Here is a 15000-nt window from a genome sequence, read left to right as displayed (position 1 = left end):
GAGACCAGGGACACGCATGTCCTTGCCAGTATGGAGAGATGGGGACACGCGTGTCCTTGCCGGTATGGAGAGACCAGGAACACCCGTGCCCTTGCCGGTACGGAGAGACCAGGGACACGCGTGTTCTTGCCGGTATGGAGAGACCAGGGACACGCGTGTTCTTGCCGGTATGGAGAGACCAGGGACATGCGCGTGTCCTTGCCGGTACGGAGAGACCTGGGACACGCGTGTCCTTGCCGGTACGGAGAGACCTGGGACACGCGTGTCCTTGCCGGTACGGAGAGATGGGGACACGCGTGTCCTTGCTGGGATCACGGGTGAAGCTGCTGCTACCAGCTGCTCCACATACTGCAGCCACAGCCCATTCACAGACGTGTTAATATAACGATCCCTGCTCAGTAATGGGGCCGTATCACCGAGCTGAGACACTCAGTGGGGAATGTAGGCAGGAGAACGGCTCCCTTGTGAGATCCTCACAGCATGGTAAACTCTAACCCAGCACGAGGCCGGCAATATCCACCACTATTTACATATTTCAAGTGTTAACTTAAACTCATCACATCTGACAGGCAGGAAATTAATTTAAATTAATACCGTGTGGTGTGTGGATTGGCTGGGCCCAGAGGAGGATGGGTCACCATGGACCAGAGCGGTCAACATTCAGCGAGGTCTCAACGCCACTCAGGAGCCGACACACGTACGTACGTTGTCTATTCACGGCTGGGGAACGCTGAGAATTACTTCTCCATCGCTGCCATCCAAGCTGAGTTAATTAGCTCATCTCATTAAAAAGGCTGTCGTTGTCTGATCGTTTCTCAGACACAAGGAGTTCATATGTGACAGGAATATAATTAGGCCATTCGGCCCATCAAGTCTACTCCACCATTCAATCATGGCTGATCTATCTCTCCCTCCTAACCCCATTCTCCTGCCTTCTCCCCAACACCCGTACTAATCAAGAATCTATCTATCTCTGCCTTTAATATATCCACTGACTTGTGGCCTCCACAGCCGCCTGTGGCAAAGAATCCCACAGATTCACCACCCTCTGGCTAAAGAAATTCCTCCTCATCTCCTACATAAAGGAACATCCTTTAATCCTGAGGCTGTGCCCTCTTGTCCTAGACATCCTCTCCATTTTATCCAGGCCTTTAACTATTTTGTAAGTTGCGATGTAACCGTTGAGCATGTACACATGTTTCTCGTTGTTCCAGGTGCAGCAGACAGGACAAGTGTGAAAGGTCTGTGGAGCCCCATCGCTTTGCCTCAGCCCTGCAGCAGTGTGTGAAGCTGAGTGTACGGCCACATAGCATCTCTGTGTCCGAGCACAGTGTCCCGGTGAGTGACCGCACCGCCACACCGCACCGCCACACCGCACCTCCACACCTCCACACCGCACCGCCACACCTCCACACCGCACCTCCACACCGCACCTCCACACCGCCACACCGCCACCACCGCCACACCGCACCTCCACACCGCACCTCACACACCTCCACACACACCGCACCTCCACACCGCCACACCGCCACACCTCCACACCGCACCTCCACACCGCCACACCGCCACACCTCCACACCGCACCTCCACACCGCCACACCGCCACACCGCCACCCACACACCTCCACACCGCACCTCCACACCGCACCTCCACACCGCACCTCCACACCGCACCGCCCACACCGCACCTCCACAACCGCCACTCCGCACCCACACCACCACACCTCCACACCGCCACACCGCCCCACACACACACCGCACCTCCACACCGCACCTCCACACCGCACCTCCACACCGCACCACCCACACCGCCACACCACACCACCACACCTCCACACCCACACACCTCCACACACCGCACCTCCACACCGCACCGCCACACCGCACCTCCACACCGCACCTCCACACCGCACCCCCCACCCACACCTCCACACCGCACCTCCACACCGCACCTCACACACCGCACCTCCACACCGCACCTCCACACACCCACACCGCCACACCTCCACACCTCCACACCTCCACACCGCACCTCCACACCGCACCTCCACACCGCACCTCCACACCGCACACCACACACCTCCACCTCCACACCGCCACACCGCCACACCCACACCCTCCACACCTCCACCGCACCTCCACACCGCACCTCCACACCGCACCTCCACACCGCACCACCACACACCACACCCCACACCGCACCCCACCACCGCACCTCCACACCACCACACACGCCACACCGCACCTCCACACCGCACCTCCACACCTCCACACTGCACCCCACCACACCACCCACACCCACCACACACCGCCACACCCACACCGCACACTCACACCCCTCCACACTGCACCTCCACACCGCACCTCCCACGCACCTCCACACCACACCACACCGCACACCACACACCGCACCTCCACACCGCACCTCCACACCGCACCTCCACACCGCCGCACCTCCACACCGCACCTCCCACACCGCACCTCCACACCTCCACACCGCACCTCCACACCGCACCTCCACACCGCACCTCCACACCGCACCTCCACACCGCACCTCCACACCTCCACACCTCCACACACCGCACCTCCACACCTCCACCCACACCACACCTCCACACCGCACCTCACACCTCCACACCTCCACCCACACCTCCACACCTCCACACCTCCCACCACCACCACACCTCCACACCGCACCTCCACACCTCCACACTCCCACACCGCACCTCCACACCGCACCTCCACACCACACCACACACCGCACCTCCACACCGCACACCCACACTCACCACACCTCCACACCTCCACACTGCACACTCCACACCACACTCCCACACCGCACCTCCACACCGCACCACCCACACCACACCACCACCTCCACACACACCCACCACACCTCCACACCTCCACACCTCACACCGCACCCACACACCACACCTCCACACCGCACCTCCACACCACACCTCCACACCTCCACACTGCACCTCCACACCACACCTCACACACACACACCTCCACACCGCACCTCCACACCACCCCTCCACACCTCCACACCGCACCTCCACACCTCACCTCCACACCGCCACACCTCCCACACCGCACCTCCACACCACCTCCACACACCTCCACACTGCACCTCCACACCACACCTCCACACCACACCTCCACACCCCCACACTGCACCTCCACACCACACCTCCACACCGCACCGCCACACCGTACCTCCACACCGCACCTCCACACCGCACCTCCACACCGCACCTCCACACCTCCACACCGCACCTCCACACCACACCTCCACACCGCACCTCCACACTGCACCTCCCACACCGCACCTCCACACCTCCACACCTCCACACCTCCACACCGTACCTCCACACTCCACACCTCCACACCTCCACACCACACCTCCACACCGTACCTCCACACCGCACCTCCACACCGCACCTCCGCACCACACCTCCACACCGCACCTCCACACCGCACCTCCACACCTCACCTCCACACCGCACCTCCACACCTCCACACCTCCACACCTCCACACCGCACCTCCACACCGCACAGAATCGTGGCTCAGCACCGCCATTCAATATGATCATGGCTGATCATCCACAATCAGTACCCCGTTCCTGCTTTCTCCCCATATCCCTTGATTCCGTTAGGCCTAAGAGCTAAATCTAAATCTCTCTTGAAAACATCCAGTGAATTGGCCTCCATTGCCCTCTGTAGCAGAGAATTCCACAGATTCACAACTCTCTGGGTGAAAACGTCTCAGTCCTAAATGGCCCCTTATACCTAAACTGTGACCCCTGGCTCTGGACTCCCCCAACATGGGGAACATTTTTCCTGCATCTCGCCTGTCCTATCCCTTAAGAATGTTAAAGAAGGAACTGCAGATGCTGGAAGGTACACAAAAATGCCGGAGAAATGGTTGAAGAAGGGTTGCGGCCCGAAACGTTGCCTATTTCCTTCGCTCCATAGATGCTGCTGCACCCGCTGAGTTTCTCCAGCATTTTTGTGTACCCTTAAGAATGTTATATGTTTCTATAAGATCCCCTCTCATCTGTCTAAATTCCAGTGAATACAAGCCCAGTCGATCCATTCTTTCCACATATGTCAGTCCCGCCATCCTGGGAATTAACCTGGTGAACCTACACTGCACTCCCTCGATAGCAAGAATGTCCTTCCTCATATTAGGAGACCAAAATTGCCCATAATACTCCAGGTGTGGTCTCACCAGGGTCCTGTACAACTGCAGTGGGATCTCCTTGCTCCTAAACTCAAATCCTCTCGCGAAGGCCAACACGCCATTCGCTTTCTTCGCTGCCTGCTGTACCTGCATACTTAATAATAATAATAATAATAATAATATTGTGGCCCTTGTGGCTAAAGGGATCAGAGGGTATGGAGAGAAGGCAGGTACGGGATACTGAGTTGGATGATCAGCCATGATCATATTGAATGGCGGTGCAGGCTCGAAGGGCCGAATGGCCTCTACTCCTGCACCTATTTTCTATGTTTCTATGTTTAATAATAATAATATATTTTATTGTCATTGCACATATGTGCAACAAGATTTACTCTCAGTGACTGATGAACAAGGACCCCCAGGTCACGTTGCACCTCCCCTGCCCCCAATCTGACACCATTCAGATAATAATCTGTTTATTCTATAGAAGCCTCGCCTTGTAGGCAATTGCTCTGATACCTGCCCTCCACCCCCCGATACACTGGCGTCTCTCTCTCTCTCTCTCTCTCTCTCGCTGCCCGCGGACAGCCACAAGCCCGTACATATAACCCTTCCACCAGCCTCTCCTGCCCATGCAGAACTGGAGCAGGAAAGATTAAAGCATCAATATGATTATTATTTCATTCCAGTGACAGATACTTTAAATCAATTCATTTAAACCATGCACCACAGGGGTCGGATGCAAATGTCTCAGCAGGCGTGTTGCTAATCTTGCATTTGGAATTTACCCCCGTTTGTTTATTTTCACAAAGACAAAAGCCTGTTCAGTTGAACAATTGTTTGGAGACTTCACGGCAGAGAGTCAGGGTGAAGTGTCAATCTCACACGGCCACTTGATGTACATTGAGTGTGGCAGGAAACACAAACTACAGAATTACTCAGCCGGTCGGGCAGCTTGTGTGTGTGGGGGGCGGAGACGGTGGATGGTGCAAATCAAATGCCTCCACAGTCTGGTCCTAGGTCGTAAGGTCATAAGTAATAGGAGCAGAATTAGGCCATTCGGCCCATCAAGTCTGCTCCAACATTCAATCATGGCTGATCTATCTCTCCCTCCTAACCCCATTCTCCTGCCTTCTCCCCATAACCTCTGACACCCGCTCTAATCAAGAATCTATCTATCTCTGCTTTAAAAATGTCCGTTGACTTGTGGCCTCCACAAAGAATTCCACAGATTCACCACCCTCCGACTATAAAATAAATTCCTCCTCATCTTCTTCCTTTAATTGTGAGGCTGTGCCCTCTGGTCCTAGACTCTCCCACTGGTGGAAACATCCTCTCCACATCCACTCTCTCCAGGCCCTGAGGAGGGAGAGACCATGGATGTTTCAGGTCAGTGACCTCATACCAGAGGTCTGGTGAATGTCCGAACAGCCTCAACGTTACTGCCCATCCCCTCCCTGTTTTGCTTCAATTTAGTTTAGTTTAGAAACAGGCCCTTCGGCCCACAGAGTCCGTGCCGACCAGCGATCCCCGCACACTAACACTATCCTACACACACTAGGGACAATTTACATTTACAACAAGCTAATTAACCTACAAACTTGCACGTCTTTGGAGTGTGGGAGGAAACCGGAGCGCCCGGAGAAAAACAGGGATTTAGATTGACCAATCTCGGTCAGATTAGACCTGCTGCCTAGCACAGCCAAACTGGCTGGAGAAACTGACCTTCCCCTCTGTGTTCTGCAGCTCACTCTGAAGGTCAGTGATGTCCCAGACCTGTCGGCCGGAGTGGTCTGTGCCTTCGGTGAGTTAACGGAGGTGGACGGTCAGTCTGTGGGTGATGCCATCGTGTGTGTGAGTCCAGCAGCTAAAGACGTGCCCACTGTCCTCAACAACCAAGGTGAGTGAGTGAGTGCCCACCTGCACCAGCCTGCTCCCTCTACCTGTTGCACCTTCACCTGTACAGGTGGGAACGGCAGGTGCTGGTTTAAACCAGAGACAGACACAAAAACCTGGAGTAACTCAGCGGGTCAGGCAGCATCTGTGGAGAACATGGATAGGTGACGTTTTGAGTCGTTTCAGATTGAAGGTGGGTCCTGACAAAACGTCACCTATCCACGTTCTCCACAGATGCTGCCTGACCCGCTGAGTTACTCCAGCACTCTGTGAAACGTCACCTATCCATGTTCTCCACAGATGCTGCCTGACCCGCTGAGTTACTCCAGCACTCTGTGTTTATCTTTGGTGTAAACCAGCATCTGCAGTTCCTTCCTACACAGCAAACCAGATATCTGGGGAAGAGCGCCTCTTACTGGTCAGTGCTGGCAGTGTTGATGTAGGGATGGCGGTCACCATTACTCCCCATCCTGCGCCCGTCTTTGGCCACAAACTCTTTGCCCCATCGGTCCCAGTGTCAGTATTCACCTCCACTAGAGTCAGAGTGATACAGCACGAAACAGGCCCTTCGGCCCAACTTGCCCACACCGGCCAACATGTCCCATCGACACTAGTCCCACCTGCCAGCGTTGGTCCATATCCTTCCAAACCTGTCCTATCCATGTACCTGTCTAACTGTTTCTTAAACATTGGGGTATTCCCAGCCTCAACTACCTCCCCTGGCAGCTCGTTCCATACACCCACCACCCTCTGTGTGAAAAAGTTACCCCTCAGGTTCCTATTAAATCTTTTCCCCTTCATCTTGAACGTGTGTCCTCTGGTCCTCGATTCCCCTACTCTGGGCAAGAGTCTCTGTGTTCTAAGGTAGCAGCAGTTGGCATCTTCCCAGTGAATCACAACATCCCTCAACATCAGGAAAATGTGCTGACATTCTCAGCATCATCAGCAAAGCCTTTCTCATGAAGATTAAACAGGATGTTTATCATTCCCCTGGGTACTCGGTGTACAGTAAGCAAAGGTGTCATCTGGTATTAAATCACTGTGTAGGAAGGAACTGCAGATGCAGGTTTAAACCAAAGACAGACACAAAATGCTGGAGTAACTCAGCGGGTCAGGCAGCATCTCTGGAGAGAAGGAATGGGTGACGTTTTGGGTCAAAAGTGCATGGTTTTGTTGTCGTTCTACGGTGAACAAAGGACAGTGTATTCTACATTTTCCTGCTTCTACACCCCCCCCCCCCCCCTTGATGTCTTGTTTTCACACCTTACACTTCCTTATCTCTGTATCTCCCTCTCCCCTGACTCTCAGTCTGAAGAAGGGTCTCGACCCGAAATGTCACCCATTCCTTCTCTCCACAGATGCTGCCTGTCCCGCTGAGTTACTCCAGCACTTTGTGTCTATATTCGGTATAAACCAGCATCTGCAGTTCCTTTATGGACTTTACTTTGCACTAAACGTTATTCCCTTATCCTGTATCTGTACACTGTGGACGGCTCGATTGTAATCATGTATTTTCTTTCCGCTGACTGGTTAGCGTGCAACAGAAGCTTTTCACTGCACCTCGCTACACGGGACAATAAACTAGACTGAAGTTTTAATTCCATATTGCCCACTGATAGCCTCCAATGGCTGAACATTAACCAATACTCTTGTGTTCCTCATAGACTGGGTGGGAGTCAACCTGCAACTGAAGTCCAGAGAGACGGGCCAGATGATTGCCAGCACCGACTTCAAGTTCTTCAACTGCAGTGTCCACCAGCTGTAAGATGGACCTCCGCCCTTCACCCCTCACCTTCACCGTGCTAACCCACATCTCCAGGCAGCTCATGGCATGCAGATTAGACTAATTATCCAATGGCCTCGTTTGTCTTGCCTTCTGTGTGAGGGCCTTGTTGAGCTGATTTGTGAACAGACTTTAATCAATAGTTCACTTCTCAACATTGGTATTTCACTCAGTCAGGATATTGATAAACTAGCAATAAACAAAGCTTGTTCCATTTGTAACCAATTCCTCTTGTCCTGGACATTGTCCATCCCATCGATCCCAGCGCCTGACATATCAGCAGAAGGGCCTCACTACAGATGGACGTGTGTCCACTCACCAACGGCCAGAATCATTCGCACCTTCCTCTCACACCCACCGGTCACCTCCAGCCCACGGACACTGCCTACAGACAGCACGGAAACACATGGAACATGGGACATAGATATAGACATGGAACATGGAACATGGGTCATAGATATAGACATGGAACATGGGTCATAGATATAGACATGGAACATGGGTCATAGATATAGACATGGAACATGGAACATGGGTCATAGATATAGACATGGAACATGGAACATGGGTCATAGAACATAGAACATGGGTCATAGAACATGGAAAATGAAACATAGAAATAGACATGGAACATGGGAGATAGAACATGGAACATTGAACCCTCGGCCCACAGACACTCCCCGTAATCCTGTCCCCTCCCACCTTAAGCCGGTGTCCTATTGGGAGAAGAGGCAACACATAGAACGTAGATGGGATGGATCATTAGTTTCAGCAGCCGGGACAATGGATGTGATTAAAGCATTCATTCCTCTGCTTCTCCATTCCCCTAATCTGTGTACAGGTGTGTGTGTACAGGGGTGTGTGTACAGGGGTGTGTGTAAAGGGGTGTGTGTGTGTGTACAGGGGTGTGTGTGTACAGGGGTGTGTGTGTACAGGGGTGTGTGTGTACAGGGGTGTGTGTACAGGGGTGTGTGTACAGGGGCGTGTGTACAGGAGTGTGTGTGTGTGTACAGGGTGTGTACAGGGGTGTGTGTACAGGGGTGTGTGTGTACAGGGGTGTGTGTGTGTACAGGGGCGTGTGTACAGGGGTGTGTGTACTAGGCTCTGGGCATTCACCCTGTGTATTTTCACTGCTGTTTATTTTCACGGTGTGTTTACGCATGCACGGCGTGTTGTACGCATGCACGGTGTGTTTACACGTATGATGTCCGCACCGCGAGGGTAACAGACGATTGTTTTCTGCTCCAGGTGCCTGTCGTGTGTGACAAGCGCTTTCCGCTGTCACTGGTGTAAATATCGCAACCTGTGTACTCACGACCCCAGCATCTGCTCCTTCCAGGAGGGGAGGGTCAACGCCTCGGAGGTAACACAGCAACCTGGACCCCCCTTCCCTTAGCCCCCCCCCTTCACCTCGAACCCCTCCCTCACTCACTGCCTTACCTCCTGTAGATCAGTGCATGTTCCTTTAACATAGTGACCTCACCACTACTAACCACTACAACCCCATTGTAAGGTCCCCACGTCCAGCTTGCTCTGTAGCTCCAGTGATGACCACGGACAGCTAGTGCATAGTGTGTGTTAGTGTTTATAATAAACCATCAGTAAAAGATTCTGAGGTTACACAGAAAAGCTGGAGAAACTCAGCGGGTGCAGCAGCATCTATGGAGCGAAGGAAATAGGCAACGTTTCGGGCCGAAACCCTTCTTCAGACTGATCAGGGGTGGGGGTGGGTCAGGGGGCCTGGGGACAAGAAAGGGAAAAGGAGGAGTAGCCGGAAGGCTGGAGGGTGGGAGGAGACAGCAGGGGAGCTGAGGAAGGGGAGGAGACAGCAAGGACTAACAGAATTGGGAGAAGTCGATGTTCATGCCCCCGGGGTGCAGACTCCCCAAACGGAATATGAGGTGCTGTTCCTCCAATTTCCGGTGCTGCTCGCTGTGGCCATGGAGGAGACCCAGGACAGAGAGGTCGGAGACGGAGTGGGAGGGGGAGTTGAAGTGCTGAGCCACCGGGAGGTCAGCTAGGTTATTGCGGACCGAGCGGAGGTGTTCGGCGAAACGATCGCCCAACCTCCGCTTGGTCTCACCGATATAGATCTGCTGACATCTAGAGCAGCGGACGCAATAGATGAGGTTGGAAGAGATGCAGGTAAACCTCTGTCGCACCTGGAACGATTGCTTGGGTCCCTGAAAGGAGTTGAGGGGGGAGGTAAAGGGACAAAGATTCTGTGTAGGAATCACCATTTTACACCTCCCCCCCTCATCCCCTCCCCTCCCCCCCTTGACCCCCCCACCCACTGGCTGACCCCCCCCCCCCCCACCCCCCCACCCCCCCCCCCCCCCGTCTGTAATGGGCAACGTTTGCAGTCTGGGCCATTTTGTACATTTAGTTTAGTTTAGTTTAGAGAAACAGGCCCTTCGGCCCACCGAGTCCGTGCCGGCCAGCGATCCCCACACACTAACACTATCCTACACACTGGGGACAATTTACAGTTTACGGAAGCCAATTAACCTACAAACCCGCACGGTTTTGGAGTGCGGGAGGAAGCCAGAACACCCGGAGAAAACCCACACAGTTCGTGGGGAGAACGTGCAAACTCCGTACAGGCAGCACCGGTAGTCGGGATGGAACCCGGGTGGGTCTGGGGCGGTGAGGCAGCAGCTCTACCCGCTGCATCACTGTGCCGTGCCGCCACTAATCGCAGGCATTTTGTAAAGTGGCAACAGCATTACTGAGCTTGTTGCGAATGTTGGCAATGTCTAAGTGAAGAACTGTCGGAGTGTTGATACACGCAGCCCCTGTAGACAGACGGACAGACACAAGCCAACCAGTATCACCAACTACACAACAGCTTTCTAGTTATGTTAATCCATGGAAATTTATGCAGCCATTGAATGCATCTTTTGTCTGAGATAATGATTACAACCAGTCTTCCGTTAGTGTGTGTGTGAATGCCAGCTCCCTCGTGGCTGCCTGGAGCATCACTGCCCTGCAAATATCTATGTGTCAGAGTAACAACAACAAAATGTGTAGGAAGGAACTGCAGATGCTGCTTTAAACAGAGGATAGACACAAAGTGCTGGAGTAACTCAGCGGGTCAGGCAGCATCGTTGGAGAGAAGGAATGGGTGACGTTTCAGGTCGTGAAGAAGGCTTGACCCAAAAAGTCACACATTCCCTCTCTCCACAGATGCTGCCTGCCTGACCCACTGAGTTACTCCAGCACTCTGTGAAACGTCACCTATCCATGTTCTCCACAGATGCTGCCTGACCCACTGAGTTATGGTGCAGCAGCATCTATGGAGCTAAGGAAATAGGCAACGTTTCGGGCCGAAACCCTTCTGGAAATAGGCAACGTTTCGGGCCGAAACCCTTCTGGAAATAGGCAACGTTTTGGGCCGAAACCCGGAAGGGTTTCGGCCCAAAACGTTACCTATTTCCTTAGCTCCATAGATGCTGCTGCACCCGCTGAGTTACTCCAGCACTCTGTGAAACGTCACCTATCCACGTTCTCCACAGATGCTGCCTGACCCGCTGAGTTACTCCAGCACTCTGTGTCTGTCCACAGTAACAAGATGAGAACGAGATACTGGGACTTCGGAAGCGAGTTGAGAGGGAGAGAGAGATGTGGACAGAAACCTGGAGCCATTGACCCTTACAAAGTCATCGCTCTGTCAGAAAGGCTTCTCATAGTCACACCACATGGACACAGGCCCTTCGGCCCACCTAGTCTGTGCTAACCAGCGATCCCGGCACACTAACACTATCCTACACACACTGGGGACAATTTACATTTACACCGAAGCCAATTAACCTGCAAACCTGCACGTCTTTGGCGTGTGGGAGGAAACCGAAGATCGCGGCGAAAACCCACGCGGTCACGGGGAGAACGTGCAAACTCCGTACAGACAGCACCCGTAGCTGACCTCTCCCTGTTGCCTCCTGTCCAGGATTGCCCACAGCTGGTCCCCTCCAGCGAGATCCTCATCCCCGTGGGAGAAGTGAAGCCAATCACACTGAGAGCCCGGAACCTTCCACAGCCTCAGTCCGGGCAGCGCGGCTACGAGTGTATTCTGGTCGTGCAGGGTCTGAGGCAACGGGTGCCGGCTCTGAGATTCAACAGCTCCAGTGTCCAGTGTCAGAACAGCTCGGTATGTTCCTGACTACTCCCCCGCTCTCTCCCCCTCTCTCCCTCTCCCTCTCTCCCTCTCCCTCCCTCTCTCCCTCCCTCCCTCTCCCTCTCCCTCTCTCTCTCTCCCTCCCTCCCCCTCCCTCCCCCTCTCTCCCTCCCTCTCTCCCCTCCCCTCTCTCCCTCTCTCCCCTCCCTCTCTCCCTCTCCCCCTCCCTCTCCCCTCTGCGCTCCCTCCCTCTCTCTCCCTCTCTCCCTCTCTCTCCTCTCCCCCCTCTCTCTCTCTCTCTCCCTCTCTCCCTCTCTCTCCTTCTCTCCCTCTCTCTCCCTCTCTCCCTCTCTCCCTCTCTCCCTCCTTCTCTCCCTCTCTCCCTCTCCCTCTCTCCCTCTCTCTCCCTCTCTCCCTCTCCCCTCTCTCCTCTCTCTCCCCCTCCCTCTCTCTCTCTCCCTCCCTCCCTCTCTCCCTCTCCCTCCTCTCTCTCTACCTCCCCCTCTCTCCCTCTCCCTCTCTCCCTCCCTCACTCTCTCCTTCCCTCCCTCTCCCCCTCTCTGCTTCCCTCCCTCTCTCTCTCTCCCTCTCCACTCCCTCTCCACTGACCGCTTGCTCCGTTACAGTACCACTATGATGGCGGTGACCTCAGTGACCTGCTGATCCGTTTCTCCGTGGTGTGGAATGGGAACTTCATCATTGACAACCCGACCAACATCACAGGTAGGGGGGGGGGGGAGGGGGGGGGAGTGACCATCCCAGCTCGCTACACCAGCCCGCTGGACCAAGGGGCAGCTTGGGTCAACGCTGACTCAACCTCCCACAGTGAGAGGGGGAGGGAGATGATTGAATGGCGGAGTAGGCCTGATGGGCCGAATGGCCTAATTCTGTACCTTGAACTTAGGAACTTATGAATGGGAAGCTGCCCCTTGTAGCAGTAGGGAACGAGACTGGCGGGACTGCTCTCCTGGGAGATAGCATGGATTGGAAGGGCCGAAAGGCAGTCTCCTGTGTTGCAGATCCAGGTGTTGAGGGCAGGTGTGCAAGTACTGCGCCATCATGCTAGGCATGCACATTGTGGGCTGAAGGGCCTGTTCCTGTACTGTTCTGTTCTATGGTTCAGTGATGCTGATCGTGAAGCCTTGGCTGGTACTTTAACCTTGTGTGAAATCTTTCCTTTGTTACTTGGTGACCAACCTCTACATAGCTTGTACCGGATGGAACTGCAGATGCTGGTTTAAACTGAAGATAGACCAAAAGTGCTGGAGTAACTCAGCAGGACAGGCGGCATCTCTGGAGAGAAGAAGGAATGGGTGACACCTGAAACATCACCTATCCATGTTGTCCACAGATGCTGCCTGACCCGCTGAGTTACTCCAGCACTCTGTGAAACGTCACCTATCCATGTTGTCCACAGATGCTGCCTGACCCACTGAGTTACTCCAGCACTGTGTGCCTGTGTCCTGCATGGTTTGTGTTGTAGGTGGGTGGGAGGGCGATCACACTGCTGACACTATCCTCGTCTCTGCTCACAGTTCACTTGTACAAATGCGATGCACTACGAGAGAGCTGCGGCCTCTGCCTCAAGGCCAACCAGAAGTTTGAGTGTGGCTGGTGCGAGTCTGAGCAACGATGCAGCCTGAAGCAACACTGCCACACACGTGCATCCCAGTGGCTCAACCTGTCCAGCAGCAACGTGAAGTGTACCAACCCTCGCATCACACAGGTAGGTGGCAGCCCCTGGTCCCGCCCGGTGTCCACTCTGTGTCCGAGCCCCTTCACCACTCTGTGCCATCTGCCTGGTCTGATGTACCCTGTCCAACCCCGGTCATTCCCTCTTCTCCCCGCTCCCGTCCGGCACAAGGTACAGAAGGTTGAAAGCGCGCACCACCAGACTCAGGAACAGCTTCTTCCCCTCTGCTATCAGGTTTCTGATACGGCCCTTCCATAAGCTAGGGTACTGTCCGATTCACCTCTACCCCATTGTGGACATTGGACTTTGTCTGTGGAACTGATGCACTACGATCCTGAGACTATATTCTGCCCCTCTGCTCTTCCTATTGGAGTTTGATGATTGTATTTATGTGGGTTATTATCTGATCTGTTTGGATATCATGCAGAACAAAGCTGTTCACTGTTCCTCAGTACACGTGACGATATCAAACCTAAACTCCCCCCAACATTCTGCATATCTCTCAAAGCAGAAGCCAACCCTGCCCAGTTGCTCATGGACATGTACAGCTGGGAACGGCACTGAATGCCTTCGTGACAACTGTGCAGGAGTCAAGAGGGTTTTATTATCATGTGTCCCAGATAGAACAATGACATTGTTGATTGCTGCAGCACAACAGGATATGTAAACATAATACAGAACAGGAGATAAAAGTCCAGTGTGTTTATATACCATAGACCACATATATACACAATAAATATACAGATAAAATACAATAGGCAGCTTGACGTGGAACCTGTAATACATTGATCAGTTTTGTGGGGGTGGGGGGGGGGGGGGGGGGGGGGGGGGGGGGCATAAGGGATATGAAGGAGAGGGGGTATGGAGGGGGGGGAATGGGGAGGTTCTGTAGCCAAGTGGCCATCGTGGTACGGGACAACCTATCCGTGGTCTCTGTAATAAGTCGCTGCAGAAACCCACAAACAGCTCGGTCACCATTCCTGTTTGGGCCACGCCGCCCCCATCCACCAGCCAGCAACTCCTGCACACTCTGGCCACTTATTCTGCACCGATGCACCAACAATTAAACTGTTCAGTGTGCAAGATCTAATTGATTGACTGATGATATAAATGTAGATGCAGCCACCTCATCGCAGGTGACTCCACTGCCCAGCGACTGCCATCCACCCAGAGGACAAACATCCTTCAAATACGTCTTTTGTTTCCTTCCATGACAACAATTTAACATTCATCAGTGAAATAGGTTCACCAGGTTAATTCCCAGGATGGCGGGACTGACATATGATGAAAGAATGGAGCGGCTGGGCTTGTATTCACTGGAATTT

The 15000-nt window shown here is 53.9% G+C and overlaps 1 protein-coding gene across 1 annotated transcript in view; it reads left to right on the top strand.

Annotated features, from left to right (window-relative positions):
- Positions 1–15000, top strand: part of LOC129708979 (plexin-A2-like) — a 196982-nt gene that overhangs the window by 94317 nt on the left and 87665 nt on the right. The window contains 7 exon segments of the mRNA XM_055655091.1: positions 1215–1338; positions 5936–6089; positions 7750–7846; positions 9117–9231; positions 11815–12015; positions 12609–12705; positions 13518–13708. Of these exon segments, the coding sequence (XP_055511066.1) occupies positions 1215–1338; positions 5936–6089; positions 7750–7846; positions 9117–9231; positions 11815–12015; positions 12609–12705; positions 13518–13708 (979 nt within the window).

Source organism: Leucoraja erinacea, chromosome 24, assembly GCF_028641065.1.
Source record: "Leucoraja erinacea ecotype New England chromosome 24, Leri_hhj_1, whole genome shotgun sequence".
NCBI classification, from domain to species: Eukaryota; Metazoa; Chordata; class Chondrichthyes; order Rajiformes; family Rajidae; genus Leucoraja; species Leucoraja erinaceus.
The sequence above is the reverse complement of the archived record's forward strand: the minus strand, read 5'-3'. Positions and strand labels throughout refer to the sequence as shown.